At 40.0% G+C, this 21,865-nt stretch overlaps 1 protein-coding gene across 1 annotated transcript; it reads left to right on the top strand.

Moving 5' to 3' along the window:
- The first annotated feature begins 15,355 nt into the window (after window positions 1–15,355).
- On the top strand, window positions 15,356–21,865 carry LOC149834027 (uncharacterized). The gene is made up of 6 exons (XM_090011187.1): window positions 15,356–15,880; window positions 16,653–17,778; window positions 18,728–19,012; window positions 19,109–20,872; window positions 20,993–21,448; window positions 21,530–21,865. Exons 1-5 carry the CDS (start codon window positions 15,393–15,395, stop codon window positions 21,428–21,430), a joined length of 4,101 nt encoding a protein of 1,366 aa, XP_089867313.1. The 5' UTR covers window positions 15,356–15,392; the 3' UTR covers window positions 21,431–21,448; window positions 21,530–21,865.

The raw sequence follows: 21,865 nt of genomic DNA, 5'->3' as shown, positions 1-21,865 counted from the left end.
CCCAAACCCAAATATTCAACATTCTTTCACTTGACCCATTGACACTAAAAGGATACTAAATCGAGGTTTATATAGTTATCTCGACTTAATTTTTCATGTGGGTTTACATGCTATCTTGTATTACAAGAATGAATCATATGAGTCATGGAGATGATCACCTCTTTATGAAATGTCATAGTTTCATGTACTATAATATAATTCATTTTTAGTGCTTTAGCATATGTTGAGATTTACCTTTATTAATAGGTTGGTCTCTAACCCATTATATTGGTCCTTTTAATATTGTTATTCTGCTATTCTTTCTAACCACAATGAGATATCCTTTATGCAATATCAACAATACATAAAGTCATAGAGAATCAATTCATTTTCACAAATGTGATTACATAATGTATTGTCATACATCAGAAGGAATCAAACAAACCCATCTCCTTTACATGTTGGAAATACAATCATGGTAATAGCTCTTTCGTAAGGAGATTTACAGTCATTTTCTTCATACCAATTGTATCAATACATACTAGATGATTCTTAGTTATTTCTTTAACAACAAAATATTTTAACTCCATATGTCGACACGAGGTTGAGCTCTTGTTATTATTTAAGGACATGCCTGCTTCATTATCACAAAAAATCTTTAGTGGTCTCTCAATAGATTTCACAATCTCAAGGCCTATAATAAAGTTTCTTATCCAGATGGCCTGAGATGAAGTCTCGTATAAAGCAATAAATTCTGCTTTCATGGTATAAGCAGCAGTTGTAGACTGTTTTTCACTTTTCTATGAGACGACACCATCTTCTAGTAGGAAAATGTATTCAATAGTAGACTTTCTACTATCGAGATATCCTCTAAAGTTTGCATTAGAGTATCCAATGACCTCTAAGTAGTCAACTTTTCTTTATGTCAACATGTCTTTTGTTCCTTACAAATAGTGCATGACCTTCTTTGTTGCCTTTCAGTATGCAATATATATACCTAGATTTGACTGATATCTACCAAGCATTCCCACAGCAAATGATATACAAGGTCGTGTGCAGGTCTGTGCGTACTGCAAACTCTCAACCATTAAAGCGTATGAGATAGTTGCCATATGAGCATTTTCATTATCATCATGAGGATAGTCCTTTAGGCTCAATTTATTCTCTTTTACTATGGGTGTCAAACCAAGAGAACAATTCTCCATCTCATATCTTTTAAGAACCTTAAGAATATATAATTTCTGTGAAAGGTCAATAATACCCTTAGTTCTGTCACGATGAATCTCGATTTCAAGGACATATGTGGCCTCACCCATGTCCTTCATATCGAAATGAGAGGAAAAAAAATCTTTTGTCTCATGTATTAAGCTCAAATTATTAGTTACAAGAAGAATGCCATTAACATATAAAACCAAAATTATGAACTTACTCTCACTAGTCTTAAGGTATATGCACTGATCAATAATGTTTTCAGTGAATCCAAAGTTCATAATTACCTAATTGAACTTTTTATACCACTGTCAGGAGGCTTGTTTAAGTCCATAAATTGACTTCTTCAATTTGCAAAGTAAATGATTTGAGTCATCTACACTGAAACTAGGAGATTGTTGCATATATACCTCCACTTCCAAAATTCTATTTAGAAAACCAAATTTCACATCCATTTGATGTAGCTCTAAATCAAAATGAGCTACGAGGGTCATGAATATTCTCAACGATTCCTTAGTTGAAACAAGAGAAAAAATCTCATTATAATCAATGCCCTCTATCTGTGTGAAACCTTTTGCAATAAGCCTAGCTCTGTACCTCTTCACTTGACCTTTAAAGTCTGTCTTAGTCTTAATGACCCACTTACAACCAACAGATCTAACTCCATCAGAATGAGGTACAAGATCCTACACTTAGTTCTTTGCAATAGAGTCAAGCTCTTACTTCATGGCATTGATCCAATGTGTTAATCTTTTACTTTCAATGGCTTCAGTAAAGGTGAAGGGATCATCATCAATATCTATGAAATTATTATACTATTGCAAATACACTACATAGTTTGGATAGATAGTAGATTTCTTGGTCCAAGTAGACCTCCATACAGGTGCTACAGGTGATTCAAAATAAACTTTTGTATCATGTTGTTGTTTTATATCCTCATCAACAACTTGCTTTATTTGGGATTGATGTTCATTGACCAGATTTTCTCTAACATTATCTAAAAGGACAAGGATAAGAAAAATTGGGTCTTTATCCTTCGCAGGTATGGAACTTGAATCCTGCATTTTCTCAAAATCAATACTTTAAGATGTATATCCCAATTGAATCAATTTCAAGAAATCTTGTTTTATCTGTTTTCACTATTTGTGGTGTATGAGATGGACAATAAAACTTAAAGCCCTTTGATCTTTCTGGATAACCAATGAAAAATTCACTAGTCATCCTAGGATCAAAGGCTTTTACATGTGGCTTATACAATTTAGCTTCTGTTGGACATTCTCATATGCTCATACATGACAAAGAAAGTTTTCTACCAGTTCATAACTCGTAAGGAGTCTTTTGAACAGCCTTCATAGAAACCTTATTCAAAATATGCACTTTTGTCCTAAGAGCTTCACTCCACAAGGTCAAGGGAAGGTTTAAGTGATTCAATATTACTCGAACCATTTCTTTAAGTGTACGATTTCTTCTTTCAGGTACACCATTCTGGTAAACATTACCAGACATGGTATACTGAGGTATAAATTCTTCCTCTTAGAAATCGTGCTAATGGCCATTCTTTTTGTCAAATCTTTGTGAAACGACCATAATATTTGCCACCTCTATCAGACCTGACCACCTTAATAACTTTACTGGTTTGTTTCTATACTTCTTTTTTGAAGTCCTTAAAGACCTGAAAGACTTCTAATTTTTCGATTAATAAAGATACATATACCGTGAGTAATCATCTATAAAGGTGAAAAAATACTTTTCACTTGTATAACACAGTGAAAAAGTACCACAAACATTCGTATACACTATCTTCAACTTTTTATTGTTATGTTTAGCATCTTTCTTATACGTGTTAGATTGTTTAGCCTTTATATAGTCAACACATGGTTCTATGTCTATGAAATCAAGAGATCCAAGAATTTCCTCTTTCATAAGTCTTTGAACTCTCTCTTTCAAGATGTGTCCTAATTTTCGATACCAAAGCAAATAGGATTGATCTTCCTTTAAACCAAGTTTATTGTCAATCATTGTATTCTCAACAGAGTGAGATTCTTAAATTTAGAATTTGGTTTTTAACCGATACAAACCATCACACACATATGCAGAACCTACATTAATAGAATTTTTAATAATAATAAGTTTGGAGCTTTCAAATTTTAAAAATATAACCAAACTTATCAAGTTTCAAAATTGAAATCAGGTTCTGACTATAGGATGAAACATAAAATGTATCAACCAAATCCAAAATGAATTCCGATTGCAACACAACTCTGCAGGTCCCAACGTTCTTGACATGCGAATGCATCTTATTTCCTAAAAAGATGCTTCTTTCATAATCCGTTGGTTTCTTTTTGTTCAAAAATGCTTGCAAAGAGTTGACAATGTGCACTGTGCACCAGAATCAATCTATCAACTATGCAGTGGAACATGAATCAAATTGCACTTATGAGAAACAAATGACTTATTACCTTTATTTTTTAGCAATTTTTTTTGTTTCAAGCCGCACATCTTCTTATGTCCCTTCTTCTTGTAGAAGAAACACTTTATAGAAGAGCCTCCTGCATAGGATTTGGCTTTCTCCTAAGAGTTTGAACCCTCTCCAAAGGTTTTCTTCTTGTTCTTCTTTTTAAAAAAACTTTTTTTTGGCCTCGGCCTTTGTCTTTCCTTATGAAAGGTCATATGTGTACTCGACACCCTCTCACGCTTCAGTCTTTCTTCTTCTTCAACACACTTGGTCAAGAGGTCAATAAAAGATCACTTATCGTTATGTGTGTTGTAAAAGATTTTGAAGAGTCCATATTCAGTAAGCCATGAGGTCAAAATCAGATGGACCACAAAATAATTAGAAATGGCAAACTTCATGTCATTCAGCTGAGATGTAATATTCTTCATTTCCAAAATATGTTGTCAGGTATGACTTTCACCAATATATTTTATAGATACTAGTTTGGACATCAGTGTATTGGCCCTTGCCATATTAGAACTGACAAATTAAGCCTTAATGGTTCTTAGAAATTCCTTCACTGTCCTACAATGAGGAATAGTGCCTTGAATGTTTTTAGCCACTCGAGATTGCAAAAGTAATAGGCTAAGTCTATTCGAGTGCTCCCACTTTTCAAAGACATCCGTCTGTTCGATTGTACTCTGCTCTGTAAGAGCAGGAGGTTTGTCAGTCCTAAGGGTCAAATCCAAATCCATGTAACTGAGAATGAACAACACTATTTTTTCCCAATCCAAGAAATTTGATCCATCTAACAATGAAATATTACTAGAACCGTCAATAAGGAAAGAACCTTATACAACAAGGAATGGAAAAAAATCTTATTATTGCTTAGACGAGACTCATGATAAAAAGGTGAAAACTGAGACCCTTTATTATTCACCATTTCTAATACAAGCATAATTGAACCATTAACATTCCACTTAGGTAAAAATGATAATACGCATAGTTGCTTTGTCTCCTCAATTCACATGGAATTGAATTCAGTTGATGAAACTAGTAGATCATGTAACCAGAGACAATTCAACATTGTACCTTTGGGTATGAACATGCTTCATGGGCTGGAATATACATCTACTATTATACCATGTGTGAATTTAGAACACAATAACCTACCTTTGGGTATAATTATTGTTTCATAAAGTGATACACAATCATAATATCGAATCTTAATATGGTCTAAATAATCCTTAAGCAACGCAACTCAGATCACTTTGGTGATTGCATAAGTCAGTCAATCAAGATCTTTTACCGAAATTATATTTATATTATAGAGCATGCCCATGCACACATGTTAATGCATGTATATTCATGATAAAATATTCATTATATCGTCAAAATACAAGTTCATGCCTCAACTTATAGGCATAAACTAATTTTGATGATAACACATTAAAAAATGTCATGAATTTAGTCATAATTCATGCTTAAAAACATTATGCATAACTTAAACAACATAAAACACATGCATTAAACATACATAAGTCATGTTTCCTTAATAATAAACACTTATAAGGCATGAAAAATAACAAAAACATACTCATATGGGTAAAACTTAGGATCCTTAAGCTGGAACCGGTCTAAAAATACCCTAAACCAGTCATCTAAGGGTCTGAACCGGTTCTGAAACTAATGAACCGATTCAAAACATGAACAAAAGCTCATAAAACCCTATAACTGAATGAGAAAAATCTTGTTCTTTCATGAATTTATGAAAATAGGGTCGCTACATTTCAAAATCGGTGAAAAATTGCTAAGAACTAGTCAAAATGGCTCTGAATCGATCCTGAAAAGTGTCATATCGATCACAGAACTATTCGGGTTTAAATAGTAAACCGACCTATTTCAGATCTGATCTGATCCAATCTAGATCCAGATCCAGTTAGAACGGATCCTGGGTTGGATACCCCTGGTTTGGATTCGATCTAGATCCAGACCCATAATGATCGGGTCCCGAATTGGATCCAATGATCCAAAAACTGATCTGAATCCAGATCTGGTCCATGACAAGACCTGGGTTGGGTCCAAAAACCATACCTAGTCCAAGCCCAGATCTGGTTGGGTTTGTATCTTGACCCTATCTAACTGTATCAGAACAAATCTGGTCCATACCCGGATCGAGATCTGATCCATACGGATTGAATCAGACCCGAATATTACCCAGTCAAGTTGGTTTTGGTACATCCGGATCAGACCAGACTCAAAACCCAAATGGGTCTGGTTTTGATCCAATCGGGTCGGATCTAGTTACCAACAGTCTCTATGGATCAAACCCAGATCCGGACCCGATTCATTCATATTGGACCAAAACCTGAAATCCATATGGTTTGGTTCTGATCCGGTGGATCGGGTCCCATTGTCGATCTAGACCTTTCGAACCAGACCCAGACCGAAAAACCAGATGGGTTGGGGTCCGAGTCAAGGTCGGGTAATCACGGCAGGATCCGAGTATGGGTCTGGATCGGGTCAGAATACTTGATCCAACCCAGGTCATTGCATAGAAAAAGGGGGCCCGACGGCTTTTAGTTTCTGAGAAGGCACGTCCAGCTGGTAAAACGTTACCGTGCCACCACCGTATTGTGGATGGCACAGGAGAGGCCGCCGGTGAGTCGGCGACCCCCAGTGAAGGCCAACCCCATTTCCCAGTGATGACCCACGACGAAGAACTTCGGCAAATAGCCTTGCCAACGAAGGGGTTCCTGTTCCAACCACTTGATCCAGATGCCAGCCGAAACATCACCAACGATGACGAAACTCCGATGACCCTTCTGTGCTGCCAGTGATCCACAACCGCTCTTTCACCTCCCCGACAGATGCCATGAAAGTTAAAGGGTTTGTTTCTATTTTATTTTATTTTTTGTTATCCATTCCATCGACGGCCGATCTTGGTTGTCGGTCGCCGACCCAGGCAGCCAGCTTCGATGATCGATCGATGGTGATCTGCCATCACCGATCTGCCAGTGGAAAACAAAGAGGCTCATTTCGGTTTCTAATTTCTTAGAAACCTAAAACCTTTAAACGAGTTGCCGCCCTCCCAGTTGTAAAGGACGACTCCAACAAAAGGCCGACGATGGTGACACCCGTTTCCTGGATCCCCCTTCTCGGCAAAAACTGTTTTTTGTGAATGGGGCCTAGAGAGATCGGATCTCCCCCCTATGATTCAGAAATCCTATAGCAGGGGTAGCAGCATGAAAAAACGTTGGCGAACCTGGGTGCAGCAAGGCTGCCGGCCACCGATATCAGGCATTCTGTATGCCGGTCCCGTTCCTGCTACCCACCGCCATCGGTACCAGCGACTGGCTGCGAAATGCTACCGGTGATGGTGACTCCCTATCACCGGTCAACATTCGTCAGCAACACAGCAGGATCGAGCCAGCCAGCCACCAAATGCGGAGAAAAATTACACCGACATCGGCAACCATGGACAGAATGCTCCGGATGCACCCACATGGACAACGGAATGCGCGGAAGTGGGCCCATAACCCAATGTTGGTGCATGCTTCAAAATAAGAACTGGAATGCAAATTAACACATATAAGTAGACAAAGAACTGGAATGCAAATTAACATAAGCAGACACCATGGACAAAGTGACAGTGTGGGTGCTCGGCATTCTTCTCAGCCTATCGATGGTGAGCAGGACCCTAAACCCAAATGAGAATTATAAGGGCAGGTTTTCTTTAAGCTACACTCTTCATGTAGCCAAGCCCTATAATTATTGTGGAGGACAAGGAGGATGGTTACAAAATGTGAACCCCTTCACTCCTACTCCACTAACCTCTCATTAGTGTCAAACTGGGTCACACTATGAGTTGGACCCAAACCCAAATGTCTAACACCTCAACCTAGCCAACTGCTTGGCCTTGGCCTCGAATTGGCAGACGATTAGGTCTTGCCACTCCGTCAGATGGACTTGCGGACAACATGGTGGGGCTACTTCCTGGGGCACCACCCGATCTGATGCTGCTTGGTGGAGAATATGGGCTTTGAGTTGGGGTTCAACGACATGCAGTTTAGGTTGGAAATGGTCATCTTCCTCGATAGGGGCGGCAACGATGGTATGATCTCGCAGATTTTGTATTGGCTCGCATCCTTCTTGATCTTGAAAATGTAGGAGATGGGGTCCTGGAACTCAAAGAAGGAAGGCTGATACTCGGGGGCCAAAGACAAGGCCTTCCGCCAGGGGGGACCTCTGCCCCTGTCTTGCCACATACAGACCCACCCCCATGACAACCCATCACCAAATCTTATCTCGCTCTCTGGGGAAGAGGAAGATGGTTCACAATGGTGGTGCCAGAGATAGAAAAATAGAGAGAGAGGGAAAAAGAAAAAGATTCATTGGGCCCTTTTAAAATACTAGGCTATAATTGCAACAAATATGTTGTCATTATAGAAAAAAGTTATAACGATGATGAAAATATCGTTGTTATAGAGAAAGGCTACACTACAAGAAACCTGTGGATTAGCGACCACCTAAATTCGTTGCTAATCCGACGCTAATCTGTCGCTAAATTGTTTAGTGATGGATTAGCGACTAAAAACTTTCATCGCGAATTTTTCGACGCTAAGTAGTGCCAAAACTTATCTGTCGCTAAGTCCGTTGCTAATTTGCGACGGATTAGCGACGGATATGATCCATCGCGAGTCCTTCGCTATTTTAAATTAGCGATGGATAATATCCATCGCTAATTCATTGTTAAATTTAAAAAAATTGCTCACTGTTGGTGCATTCTCCGGCAAGGAGAATTTTTTTTTGCACAGAACCGGCGCGTTCCAGCAGGCTGCGACTCCGCGCGGATCCGAGGGGAGCTCCTCTTCAAGTTCCAGGTCTGCCACGAGAACTAGCCGAAGAGCTTCACGGCGGGGGGCACTCAGCTTCAGTTGCAACTCCGCGCGGATCTTCACGAGCTGCAGGGGGAGGAGCAACGAGTACGGCATCTTCGCGACTCCGGCAGGCTCTTCGCGACTCCGGCAGGCTCCAGTGGCTCCCCAACAGCAGCCACCTCTTCGTCGCCACTCTCTTCGACTCCGGCAGGCTGCAGTGGCTCCCCAACAACAACCTCCTCTTTGTCGCCCCCTTGACGTCTCGGCTCCAGCGAAACCACGACGGCTCCATCTGCGACTTCTCGTTGGGATCGACTCTTTGTGCGCGTCGTCAATGGGGGCTTCTGGCGTCCTGAGAAGCGCCTTAAGTGGGGATGGTTTAAATTGAACGGGGGGTGGGGGGAAAATAAAGGGCGGAAAAAAATTGAACGAAGGGAGGGAAAATTTTGCGCCTCAGGTGGGACGAAAATTAGCGACGAAATTTTTTCGTCGCTACTTAGAGACAAATTAGGGACGGAAAAATTCTCTCGCTAATTCCGTCGCTAATTAGCATTTTTTATAGTGTTTTTGGCGACGAAAAAATGTTGTCGCTAATCTCTCGCTAATTAGCGACGGATTTAGCGACAGAGATATTTTCATCGCTAATTTTGCAAATATTTCAAATGTTAGCGACAAATAGTTTTCGCTCGCTAATCCGTCGCAAATTGGCGACGGAAAAAATCCGTCGCAAATTTTCGTCGCTAAGTAGCATTTTTCTTGTAGTGCTATAACAACGAGATTTTTAGCTTGTTATTATATATCAATATCGACGATATTATATGCCCATTAAATATTGTCGTAAAAGTTTTTTAACGATAATAATTAACGGTCATATAATGTCATTGTTACAGAGAAAGGCTATAATTGTGAGATTTATATCTCACCATTATATATCAATAGTGGCAATATTATATGCCCGTTAAATATTGTCATAAAAGTTTTTAAACGATAATATTTAATAGCCATATAATCTTGCCGTTATAAACATATGGATAGCAATGATATCTAAAATCACCATTATAGGTATGTTTATAACAGTGACATGTAACGGCCATATAATCTCGCCATTATAAACATACCGATAATAATATCTAAAGTCACCGTTATAGTTATGTTTATAACAGTGACATATGTAACGGCCTTATAATCTCGTCGTTATAAGTATGTTTATAATAATGATATATGTAATCATCATATAATGTCATCATTATAAACATACCTATAACAGCGATATCTAAAAGGTGCCGTTATAGACATGTTTTTAATAGTGACATTTGTACGAGACAAGGCATTTACGAGATATCTAAAGTTGTTGTTATTGCTAAGTCAATAGCGGCGACTTTTTTTATCGCCGTTAAAGAGTTGCCGCGCTTGTAGTGTATGGAGCTGGGTATGATTTATGAAATTTCATACTAGACCTGGGTAGGTCTCTTTTAGATCTAATTAAGATTTGCATTTTTTTTAATGCAAAAACTTAAAAATTATCATCATACTGGGTATGGACCAAGTCTGGTTTATGCTGTCGTTATAGAACCTGGGTTTGGTTTTCCTATGATAGTTCCAGCCTTCTCCGGATCCAGACCTGGTACCATCACTTTAGAGATGGATCCAGGTCTGATGAAGGCGGAACCAGTTGACACCGCTACCCTACCGCTGGTGGTTAATTCCCCCACAAAGGGAAAAGGGGTTATGGTGCTGAATCTTTTACTGCATGGAGTGTCAATTTTGGTGGTTGGACTGTTGGTTTTACCTAGTCTCCGTTAAGTAGGGCTCACTAATTCTATCTCAGGCTTTCCAAAGTTTTATATATGACGGTCTAACAGGCCGGAGGGAGAGTTTATTGGGGACAGATTAGGTGATTCGAATTCGACAAAACACAAAATTTTCATGTTTTGAAATTATCTCCTTCCATCACTTCAGTAGTCACCACCATTCACCATTCATTGTGCAAGCAGTAGGGCCACTATTTCACAAATGAAGATGATGATGATGATAACAATGGTGATTTCAAAAATCAAAACACAAAGATTTGTGTTTTGTCAAATCACTTGACGATTCGTGCGTCTGAAAATTAATTTGCAAAGCACTACTGCCACCACTGTGAAAAGATCAGGTGCAATATAATTGCACAAAAAATTGTCCATTAAGCACCTGATCACCCTCCATCTTGGGGAGGGTGATTAGGTGCTTAATGCATAATTTTTGTGCAATCATATTGCACCAGATCCGGACTCGCCACCATGCATGTGAAGGACACTCGTCTTCAAAACTACCTTCACCTTCTCTGTTAAACAACAAAATATAGAACTGATTTTCTACCAATGGCAGTGTGGCATACAATGTGTCCAGCCGATTCATAATCATCCTGAATCATATAACGAAAGAGACGTGGTGCACAAACAGTAATAACCAACTTGGTTTGACGAAAGAGACGCGGCAGTGCATAAAGTAAACCAACTTATTCCAAGCGTCGTGCTTTCTACAATATTCCATTCTTTACAGGACCAAAAGACATAATAAAACTGACTACGAATGGCGTTGTTCTTGCTAATCGGAAAAGAGAAGATTCGTGCCATGCTTGCTTATCTTCGCCAATGCCAGAGACAGACAGAGCTTTTTTTTTTTGGAGAGAGAGCAATTTTCTTCTCCAACAAATACATGGGGATCAGGTTGGGGCACCCCTGAAGGCTACTAAATCCGAATTGGAGCCATACACTACTTCATCTTCATCATCAAGGCATGGTTTATATGTGTTAAATGTCTTCCTGGGTTTTAGAAAAGACTACACTGGTGAAGGGTTTGCATGCCAATTATACCAAGCGCTGAAAGAACATCGAAGTCACAAATGGTGAGAAACCAGAAAAGGGTGGAAGGATGGATTAACTATATGGAGTCATCCAAAGATCAGAGATCTTCATACCCATCTTCTCCAAACACTATGCAGAGTCCATATTCCGACTTATGGAGGTGGCCAAGATGGTCGCGCGAGTACAAAAGGGTGATCCTTCCTGTATTATACGATGTCGAACCCCCGTCAAGTCAGGAACCAGAGGGGACCATTTGAAGCTGCATTCCGGAACCATGAAGAGAACAAGAAATTGGATGAGAAGACAGTGAAGGGATGGAGAGATGCATTGAGAGTAGGGGAAATCAATGGTTATGATGTGAAGAATGAGGCTGATGGGTCTCTCTCTCTCGTAGGGATGTAAACTTTTTAGATTGGGATCGGATCTAGGCATTACTAAGTCCGACTTAATCAGGTTCACTACAAGAAAACCGTGGATTAGCGACGGCCTCTATCCATCGCTAATCCGTCACTAAGCCGTCGCTAAACTGTTTAGCGACGGCTTAGCGACGGATTAGCGATGGATAGAGGCCATCGCGATTTTTTGCTCGCTAATTAGCGAAAAAAATTATCTGTCGTTAATTCCGTCGCTAATTTGCGACAGATTAGCGACGGACATTATCCGTCGCTAATCTGTCGCTAAATTTAAAAAAAAAAATAAAAAAAAATTGATCCTTGTCGGGCGGTATTCCGGCAGCACTAAGCCGGACTTATACCGCACCCGACAGGCATTGCATGCACATAACGATCGCTCTGCCTCATCGCGAACCGGCGTCGCCGTCCTACATGAACCGGTGCTCTCCGGCGTCGCCGTCCTCCATGAACTGGCACCGTCATCTTCCGTGAACCGGCGTTGCCGTCATCCTCTGTGGACCGGCGTCATCGTCCTCCATGAACCGGCGCCAACGTCCTCCAGCGATCGCCGACCGTCCTCCGTGAATCGACGTTGTTGTCCTCCGTGAACCGGCGCCGACATCATCCAACGATTGCCGACCGTCCTCCGGCGTCGCCGTCCTCCGTGAATCAGCATTGTCGTCCTCCGTCAACCGGCGCCGACGTCCTCCAGCGATCGCCGACTGTCCTCCGGCGTCACCGTCCTCCACTCTCATGTACATGCTCTCCAATAAGCTCTCCGACGTCGCTCGGTTTAAATCGAGCGCGGTCGATTTAAATCGAGCGCGGTCGATTTAAATTTCAAACAGGGAGAGAGGGAAAATTTCGCGCTTGGTTTAAATCGAAAATTAGCGACGGATTAGCGACGGAAATTTTCCGTCGCTAAATCCCTCGCTAAAATGTTTTTCTTGTATTGAGAATTAGCGACGAAATACTTGTTGTCGTTAATTCGTCGCTAATTAGCGACGGATTAGCGATGAAACAACTTTCATCGCTAATCCGTCGCTACTTAGCGACGGATTCATTAAGAAAGTTTTCTCTAGCTAATCTGTCGCTAATTTGCGACGGAAAAAATCCGTCGCAAATTTCCGTCGCTAATTAACATTTTTCTTGTAGTGGTTTGGCCTAATCGGTTTCCGATGAAGAAAAGATAAAACCAAACCCAGATCTGGCTAGCTTAAAACCTAGTATTTTATGCTTAATCGGGTAAGGTTTTTAGTCAGATTCGGGTTCAGATTTGAATACAAAACTTAATACCAAACCCGATTTGATTATTAATCGTATCCAGATTTGGCTACCAAACCCGCATGGACTCAGATTCAGGTTGAGTATCGGGTTGCACTCGAAAATTTTATATCCTCCTGTTTGTACGGCACGTCTCCAGCCCACTGTCATTATTCAATCTGCTAGAAAGCACATGGTCTCCATATGATGAAAGAGGGGCAGTTTGGTAGTGGGCCTTGGTTGACCCTTTAGCACCATCCAAACTTCCTATACCAAAGGGGATAGAACATAGGAAAGGGAATTTTTCACGGTTGACCTTTTCCCTGCTTTCACCTCTGATAAACGAAACCTGCTGAACTATTATATCCAGCATCCAGTCTCCTCACAAATGGGCACCATGAAACAACTACTGTCCTTCATGGCTTGACCCCATAAGAAGATGTTTGTGAGCAATGAAGGCCCCACATAAGAACACAACAGTTGTAAGGTTTTCAATGGTGAACAGAAAGTCCAAAAAGTTGCTCACCATGACTGCACCCTGTTTCAGTAACCACTACTGTTAAATGGTTCATCAGTCGGTTTCCTTCCTATGGGTACTTTAAGATGTGGCAATTAATACAATTTTTTTTATGCAAAAAGCATCTAGGAACTTTTAGGATGCCTTGGCGTTAGTGATTGCTTGGGTTGCATGTTTAGAAAATCATTCTTCTAAAAGGACCAATTCAAGTGAAGTACAAATGATATTTACCAACACCCTCCACTTTAGAGCATTTTAAACCAAATATTATAGCTAATTTTATCTGTTTCTTGCCTATGAATTGGCGATCTAATCATTGACATATGTTAGCCTTGATGGCATCCTTCTTTCGACAGGTACAATAAAAAGTTTATCCAATTAATTATGTGAAGTAAACACTTTTTTTTATCTTGCTAATACTAATATGTTAAAATTGTTGGATCTTGAATGATTGGAATCTATGGCATGGGTGGGATAGAGAAGACCACCCTTCCAAAAGCAATTTATAGGAGAATATCTTTGAGTTTTGAAGCCTGCAGCTTCATTTCAGATGTCAAGGAAGTATCAAAGCAGTTCAATGGACTAGTATCCTTACAAAAACAGCTCATTAAGGGCCCATCTACAAATGGCGTCAAGTCAGGGAATCAACGTGATAAAAAAAAGAATTCACAGTAAAACAGTATGTTCTTGATGATGTGGACAATGAGAATCAACTTAATGCATTGGCCGGCAGTCAAGATTGGTTTTGTTCAAGAAGTAGAATCATATTATAACCTAAATATATTCATAAATTTGTCATTTTTTTACTTACATCCTTGAAAGTAAATCAGCAAAAATAGCATAAAAAAACTTTGAAGAAACTTAAATAGTAGTTGCATGTATTGCAGGCCAGCCGTTGCCCTTGAACAATGAACATTGAACTTTCAACCAGAGTCGAATCTGAATGGAGTAAAATTGTATTCTGGGTCAACCGAATATAGAGCACCCCATTAAGTTGAACTTGGTGTCACCTAAATCCAAGCCGAGTATGTAACCCACTTACATCCAACGTTGAATTAAGTTATACAACCACCAAGTGTAGGAGACTCAGTTGTGCTTGCTTAATAGGTTGTGAGAACACAGAAATTTTTAATCAATAAAAACTTTATTTTATTTTATTTTTTTAATACCATCAGTGCGTCAGCCGCTTGGCCAGCGGGGTGGATTAAACCCCACTGGCGCATGGTAGATTTCATAGACGTAAGGCAGATTTCATAGACGTAAGGACACTTAATACCTGAGGTTTTCAAGGGCTCCTTGTCATCAAAAAGTTTTATTTTTAACATGCAATTTTACTGAAATATTATTCAAAATATAAAAATATTAGAATATTTTTTAAGTGTCCGTGTCAGTATGTCTAATCGCGTCGGTTCGTGTCACCAGAATCAAGAACCAAAATGGCGTGTCCCTGGGAGGCTGTGACACAGTAGAATGAAGTGGGGGAGCATGATGAAGGGGCTGGAGCCTGGACGTATTAAAAAATAAGGAACACCTGTATCCCTCTGCGGTCAAACTCTTGAGAATCGCGTATTCTGTGGGTGGTGTGTCGTGTCCCAGGGAGGCTGTGACACAGCTGAATGAAGCGGTAAGCATGATGAAGGGGCTGGAGCCTGGACGTATTTAAAAATAAGGAACACCTGTATGCCTCTGCGGTCAAACTCTTGAGAATTGCGTATTTTGTGGGTGGCGAGATTCTTATGCTGCTCTATGGTCTATATCTTGTCTGTGTTTTCTTGAAAAAAAAGAGACGCGGACTGTATTCTTTGAATAGTCAACATCCCATTGATGCAATTACAGCCTCACCAACATTGTGAAGAGTTTCCCTGTAGAGTTATGGCTCGCTCTCAGGAAGAGAAGGGGAAAAGGATGAAGAAACTCAGAGAGTACGAATTTGACGTTTTCGTGAGCTTTAGAGGAGGGGACACCGGAGAGGATTTCGTTTGTCATCTCTGTGAAGCACTGAAACAGTATGAGATATGCAGCGTTGGAGAGAGGGAGGTGTTGGAAAGGGATGGGACGATGGAAGAACTGTTCAGGGTGATGGAGGGGTCTCAGATCTTCGTACCCATCTTCTCGAAACGCTTCGCAGAGTCGACATGGTGCCTAATTGAGATCACCAGGATGCTGGAATGTGGAAGACTGATCCTCCCTGTGTTCTATGACGTCGAGCCTCGCGAAGTCAGGAACCAGAAGGGACCATTTGACCAAGCATTCAGAAGGCACCAAGAGGAATTGGATGAGAAGGTGGTGAAGAGGTGGAGGGGAGCGTTGAGAGAAGTAGGGGAGATCAAGGGGTTTGATGTCAAGAACGAGGCCGACGGGTAAATCTCTCTCTCTCTCTCTCTCTCTCTCTCTCTCTCTCTCTCTCTCTCTCTCTCTCTCTCTCTCTCTCTCTCTCTCTCTCGATCGACCAGCACCGTCTGACAGTGCTACTTTGCACTAATAGAAACAAGCAATTCTGATGGAGTTAATACTGCCCCAACTTACAAATTACTCCAAATATTAGGCTCTTACAGTTTTATGGGAAGAATCTCACATGAAGTGAAAGGGAAAAGATCAAATGCTTGTTTTGGAATTTTCATTTCTCCGTAGAAGGTCCTATCGTTTTTAGATTTCGAAAAAACTTGAAAATTCTCCGAGAAGTGGACATCATGCAGTGATAGAAACCAGAAACTACCACCCAATCAACAAATAATGTCGGTCCACAATTGCAATTGTATGCTTAATGATCACCATTGAATGATATGTAGATCTACAGGGCGAGACCAGAATTAACCGTTGATGGAAATGACCCACTGCTGAAATAATACAAAGGCAACATATAACTCGAGATAGCTAGCCCTGCCCTACCATATTTCCGTATTGGTAATGATTGTTTACATTCTTTGCAACTCTCGGTGACGATTGGAATAAATCCATCATCTTCCTTAATTTCTCCCTGAACAAGTCTAAGTAGCAAACCTATCTAAATGGAAAATTAGTACAACTAGAGGAAGGAATATCAATCTGCCAATTTTTTTTCATGCCTATTTTGACATCTCTGTTGGGAAAACATCTTTTATTTTGTTTAATGTGGTTGTTTACTTTCTGCAGGCATGAAGTCAAGCTTATTCAATTTATTGTGAAGAGGATTCTAGGAGAACTGAATAAGGCTCTCCTTAATGTTGCCGAATTCCCAGTTGGACTTGAATACCGCATGAATAAGTTGATGGAGCTGCTGAGCATCGAATCTTATGGTGTTCGAATGGTTGGAATCTGCGGAATGGGTGGTTCAGGGAAAACAACCCTTGCTAAGGCCATATATAACAGAATCTCTTCTGGTTTCGAAGCTGGCTGCTTTATTGCAGATATCAAGGAAGTAGCAAAGCAATTTAATGGGCTTGTCTCCCTTCAACAGCAACTTATTCGTGATGTTTTAAAAGATAAAACAACGTCTATAAATCACATTAGTCAAGGGATCAACCTACTCAAGAGAAGAATTCATAGCAAGAGAGTTCTTCTTGTTCTTGATGATGTCTCTGATGAAAACCAGCTCAATGCATTGGCTGGTAGCCGAGATTGGTTTTCTTCGAGAAGCAGGATCATTATCACGACTCGGAACCAGCATCCATTAAATGTGCAAGGAGTAAATAAGCATGAAATTTACCACATTGAAAAACTGAATGATGAGGAATCGCTTCAACTTTTCAGTCATCATGCCTTTGGGAGAGAAGGGCCATTAAAAAAGTTTGAAATGTTATCTAGGAAAGTTGCAAGAACTGCTTCTGGGTTGCCCTTAACCCTGAAAGTTTATGGATCAATCTTTTTTGATCTGAAAACAGAAGAGCAGTGGAAGGATATGTTGACAAAGTTGAAGCAGGTTCAACATAAAGATGTGTTTAAGATGTTAAAAATAAGTTATGATCTTCTGGATGAGGATGAGAAGCAAGTATTTTTGGACATAGTATGCTTTTTTTATATCGGAGGTAAAGAAGATGCAATTTATGTTTGGAGAGACTGTGGTTTCTTCCCAGCTATTGCAATCAAAGATCTGTTGCACAAGTCTCTTCTTAACATGGGCTATGATGAAGATTATTTTCAAATGCATGATCAAATTAAAGACATGGGGAGACAAATCATTTTACAGGAAAGCCTCTTTGACCCTAAAATGCGTAGCAGGCTATGGAATGATGATGAGATATTGCACTCATTGCAAGATATCAATGAAAGACATAACTCGGTATGTTTCTGGTTCAAATCATTCTTTATCCACTTGAAAATAGTATTGGTACAAGGATCCAAGAGATGCTTCTTACTTAAGGCACTCCTGGATACCATTTTCTTTTTTAAATTAAACATGAGTAATCATAGCATGCTTCGGGTTCACCTATACCCACCTAGTAGAGAACATAACCTTTCATATTTTTGAGTTTTTTTTTTGCCGATCAAACCCTACAGACATTCACACAAGGGCTCTGCTCATCTGGTAGGAGAGACTTGTGAACGTCACCAAGTTGACGGGACATCATGGGTTCGAAGGGGGCGTCCTTTGCCACAAGGTAGAACCTGGGTGTACTCCCCAGTGGTCAGGGGGAATCTTAAGCGTTTTACCAACTGGAGGCAATGTGTGGTCGTGATTGGGGGCCTTTCCCTTGGCCTGGCCAAAAAACAAAAAAGAAAGAAAGCCTTACAGACATGATCTACATATATTACTTGGTAGAATACAATTTTTAAATCATTTGATGCTGCCATGAATGATAAGATTAAGTTCTTCAAAGATCAACAACCCACAATATGCTAAAGTTTTATGACTTGAGAAATTATATTTTTACATCCAAAAAAAATGATCCAAGGTCCCTATCAAATTTGGTTACTAAAAACAGAGGAAATTCAGTACCAAATGATTGGCAGTCCTTGATAATCCCATCTGGTCTGCCCAAATCTCTTCATATGGGCATGGTTGTTGCTTCCTTTTTTGGTGTTTCTGCAGCACTTGATAGAGATGTTTGACTGAAGTGGGTATAAGTCGATTTGTGCTAGCAAACCAGGATATTTGTCCTGGTAGAGTTGTATGTTTAAGGTGGGTCGCATGTCTTTGATTTACTTGGCTACAAATCTCTCAAAAACCTTGAATCTAGAGTTGGTGAACATTCATCTAGATTGATTTGATTGGTTCATGATATTGTCAGGGGATTTCTAATGTTGAAAGCATCAAACTCTCTTGTCACGAGGAAACATGTTTGGCCGCAAATGCTTTTCAAAAAATGTCTAATCTTAGACTGCTTCACGTAAGTTATGCAAACTTTGAAGGTGAATTTGTTGGTTTCCCAATGAACTTGAAATGCTTGGTGTTAAGAAGGTGTGAATTTGGATCACTATCATATCACTGTAATCTTGAGAAAGTGGTACTCCTTGATCTATCCTATTCCACAGTGAATCAAGTCTTTAACAGGCACCCCTCGCACACAAAAAAGGTCAGTATCTTCGCATGAATGCTTTCTCATTTTATAGGATCTTTAACTGCATGCTTTTACCTGACAAAGAAAACCTAAAAATATTGTCATAAACAGGTCTTTGACAGATTGAAAGTTCTCAAACTCATTGGCTGTACCAGATTAACCGCAACTCCTGATTTCTTTGGTATTCCTTGCTTAGTGAAACTGAAACTTGATGAGTGTGCTAATTTGACTCGTATACATGAATCCATTGGGTATCTCAAGAGATTGGTTTTTCTTAGTATGAAAGGTTGTGAATTGTTAGAACAACTTCCAGATACTATTTGTGGGTTATATTCTCTCAAAATTCTTATCCTTAGTGGATGCTCTAGACTTTCCACCTTGCCAGAACAAATTGGGAGTCTGGAATCACTGACAGAACTTGTGCTAGATAAAACTAATGTAAGAGAGCTCCCTGCTTCAGTAAAAGACTTGAAAAACCTTTTCCGTCTATCCTTACATGATTGTCAAATGCTTGAAAAGCTACCAGAGTCAATCGGAAGTTTGGAGTCCTTAAAAGAGCTTCTCCTTGATGGATCTGCAATAAGAAAAATGCCAGATTCAGAGGAACAGCCAGAAAACCTCTATCAGCTGTCTTTGAAGGATTGCCCATTACAGGAACTGCCAAATTCAATTGGAAGATTAAAGTCATTAAAAGGCCTCGTCCTTGATAGAACTACAATAGAAACAATACCTGATTCTGTGGAGCACTTGACAGACCTCTGTTATTTGTCTTTATCTTGGTGCAACTCACTAATAGAACTTCCTGGTTCGATTGGAAGACTGGTATCCTTACAAAGGCTCATCCTTGACCATACCAAATTGAGAGGTCTGCCTGACTCTATCACAGACCTTAGGAATCTGCATCATCTATCCTTGAGTCACTGCAAATTTCTGGTAAAACTACCAGATTCCATTGGGAAAATGGATTCTTTGGAAGAGCTCATTTTAACAGGCACCTCAATAAAAAGTATACCCGACTCCATTGGATGTCTGACTAAGCTCCAAATGCTTGATGCAACATTTTGCAGTTCACTTGCTGCAATACCAGATACCATTGGCAACACAAAGAGACTGAAATGTCTTCATTTAAGTGGTTTCATCATTGACAAGTTGCCTGATTCAATTGGACTGTTGGAAAACCTTGAGAGTTTAGAAATGGCTGGCTGCAAGGACCTTCAAGTTCTCCCTTCCACTATCGGATTTCTAAAAAAGCTTGGGAAATTGTCAATTTGGGGTTTGGAAAATGTCAAGGTTTTGCCCACTTCATTAGGGCATCTGAAAAATTTGTTTGAATTAGACATGTCTGGAACTGGCATCACAGAAATCCCACAAAACTTTGGATGCCTCACAAACTTGAGGGTTTTAAATATGAGTCGTAATTCCCAGCTCAAAACGCTTCCTTCTAGTTTCTCTAAACTCGGCTCCTTAGAGACGATATTTGCTTCTCAGTGTAATTGGACAGATGGTGGACTTCCCAGTGACTTTGAAAAGCTCGAGTGTTTAGAAGATTTATATCTATCTGGAAGTAATTTTATCAGCCTGCCACGAAGTATTGGCTGCCTTCCACGACTCCAGCGTCTCTGTTTAAATGATTGTGAAAGGCTTCAGTCTCTCCCACAGCTTCCTCCAACACTGAAAATTCTTAATGTCACTAACTGCAGTAATTTGGAAAAGATGTACAATGTCTCAAACTTGGAGGATTTAACAAATTTGTATCTAAAGGGATGCAAGAAGCTATTGGATGTTCCTGGCCTTGAGAACTTGAAATCCTTGGCAGCGTTGGAGATGGATGATTTTCACAGCCTTTGTGATAGTTTAAAGGATAAAGTCTTTAAAGTAAGTTCGTAGAGGTTAGAGGTTATACACCAAGTACTTTCCGTGTTTTTCTTTTTCACAATTCCAGTAGTGTGATTGATGCATTCTGTCTTGATTAACGCTGTTGTTCTGCTATTACAGAAGGCAACTTTTGAAAATTTGCGCACTTTTGAGATTTCCTGTACCCCAGGTCCTGGGAACCTTGCGGATCAGCAGTTAACTTTCATGTTCCCCAGAGAGTCAATAAATGATCCTGCAGTGATCATAGAAGAGTTGGCCTTGTATGGGACTTTCAGTGGTAAAGAAACTCTGCAAGTCCATATTGAACTCCTGGCAGATAGCAATGACATTGTGTTTGAGGCCATACATGAATTTGACATCCTGGATCATGAAGATTACACAACTAAATTTGGAGCTGGCATCTCCTGCTGCATAATAGAACCTGATGGGGATGATGAGTTATATGAATATTTTGGAGATGATAATAGGACGATAGTGGTATCAACAACTGACGGTACCCAGCTCATACGGGGTGATATCACTATTAAATATTACAAAATTGATGATTTGGAACTATAATCCTTCACTTTTTGGCAGGTGTCGTCTTTTCTCTTCTTTTTTCAACAAAATTTCCTTTCTTCGCCTGCAATGATCACCATTTCTGTCTTTCTGTCTCAGGAAAGGATGGGCAAGTAGGGTAAGCCAGAGCTCATTGATTCAAAAGTGAGCCGCTGCTTGAGTTGTGCTTGGCCTGACCCTCAGGTGGAACTGTTGCGACTCAGATTAAAGGAGCATTTAAATCCTGTCTTGGAGACCAATGCAACTCAAATCGACCATCACTAGCAGCCAAAATCGATCTGATTGGCTGAATCAAATTCTGCACTTTTTCCCAAGATACAGACCTGCAAATGGATCTGAATGTTTGGGTTGAATACAAATTTACATAATTAGACTTTCCTTAAATGTGAACGTGGATTTGGATTAATATTCATATTGGAAGTATGTTTTCTTTCA

Source organism: Nuphar pumila, chromosome 6 (genome assembly GCF_984573655.1).
Source record: "Nuphar pumila chromosome 6, dmNupPumi1.hap1.1, whole genome shotgun sequence".
NCBI lineage: Eukaryota > Viridiplantae > Streptophyta > Magnoliopsida > Nymphaeales > Nymphaeaceae > Nuphar > Nuphar pumila.
This window is presented reverse-complemented; position numbering and strand designations above follow the sequence as displayed.

What these genes read in the sequence shown, in the direction of transcription:
- LOC149834027 (XM_090011187.1), top strand. Translation starts at nt 15,393, where the DNA reads ATGGCTCGCTCTCAGGAAGAGAAGGGGAAAAGGATGAAGAAACTCAGA. An exon ending in ACCCCTCGCACACAAAAAAG is followed by an intron (nt 19,013 to 19,108) that starts GTCAGTATCTTC and finishes TGTCATAAACAG; the next exon opens with GTCTTTGACAGATTGAAAGT. An exon ending in TAAAGGATAAAGTCTTTAAA is followed by an intron (nt 20,873 to 20,992) that starts GTAAGTTCGTAG and finishes CTGCTATTACAG; the next exon opens with AAGGCAACTTTTGAAAATTT.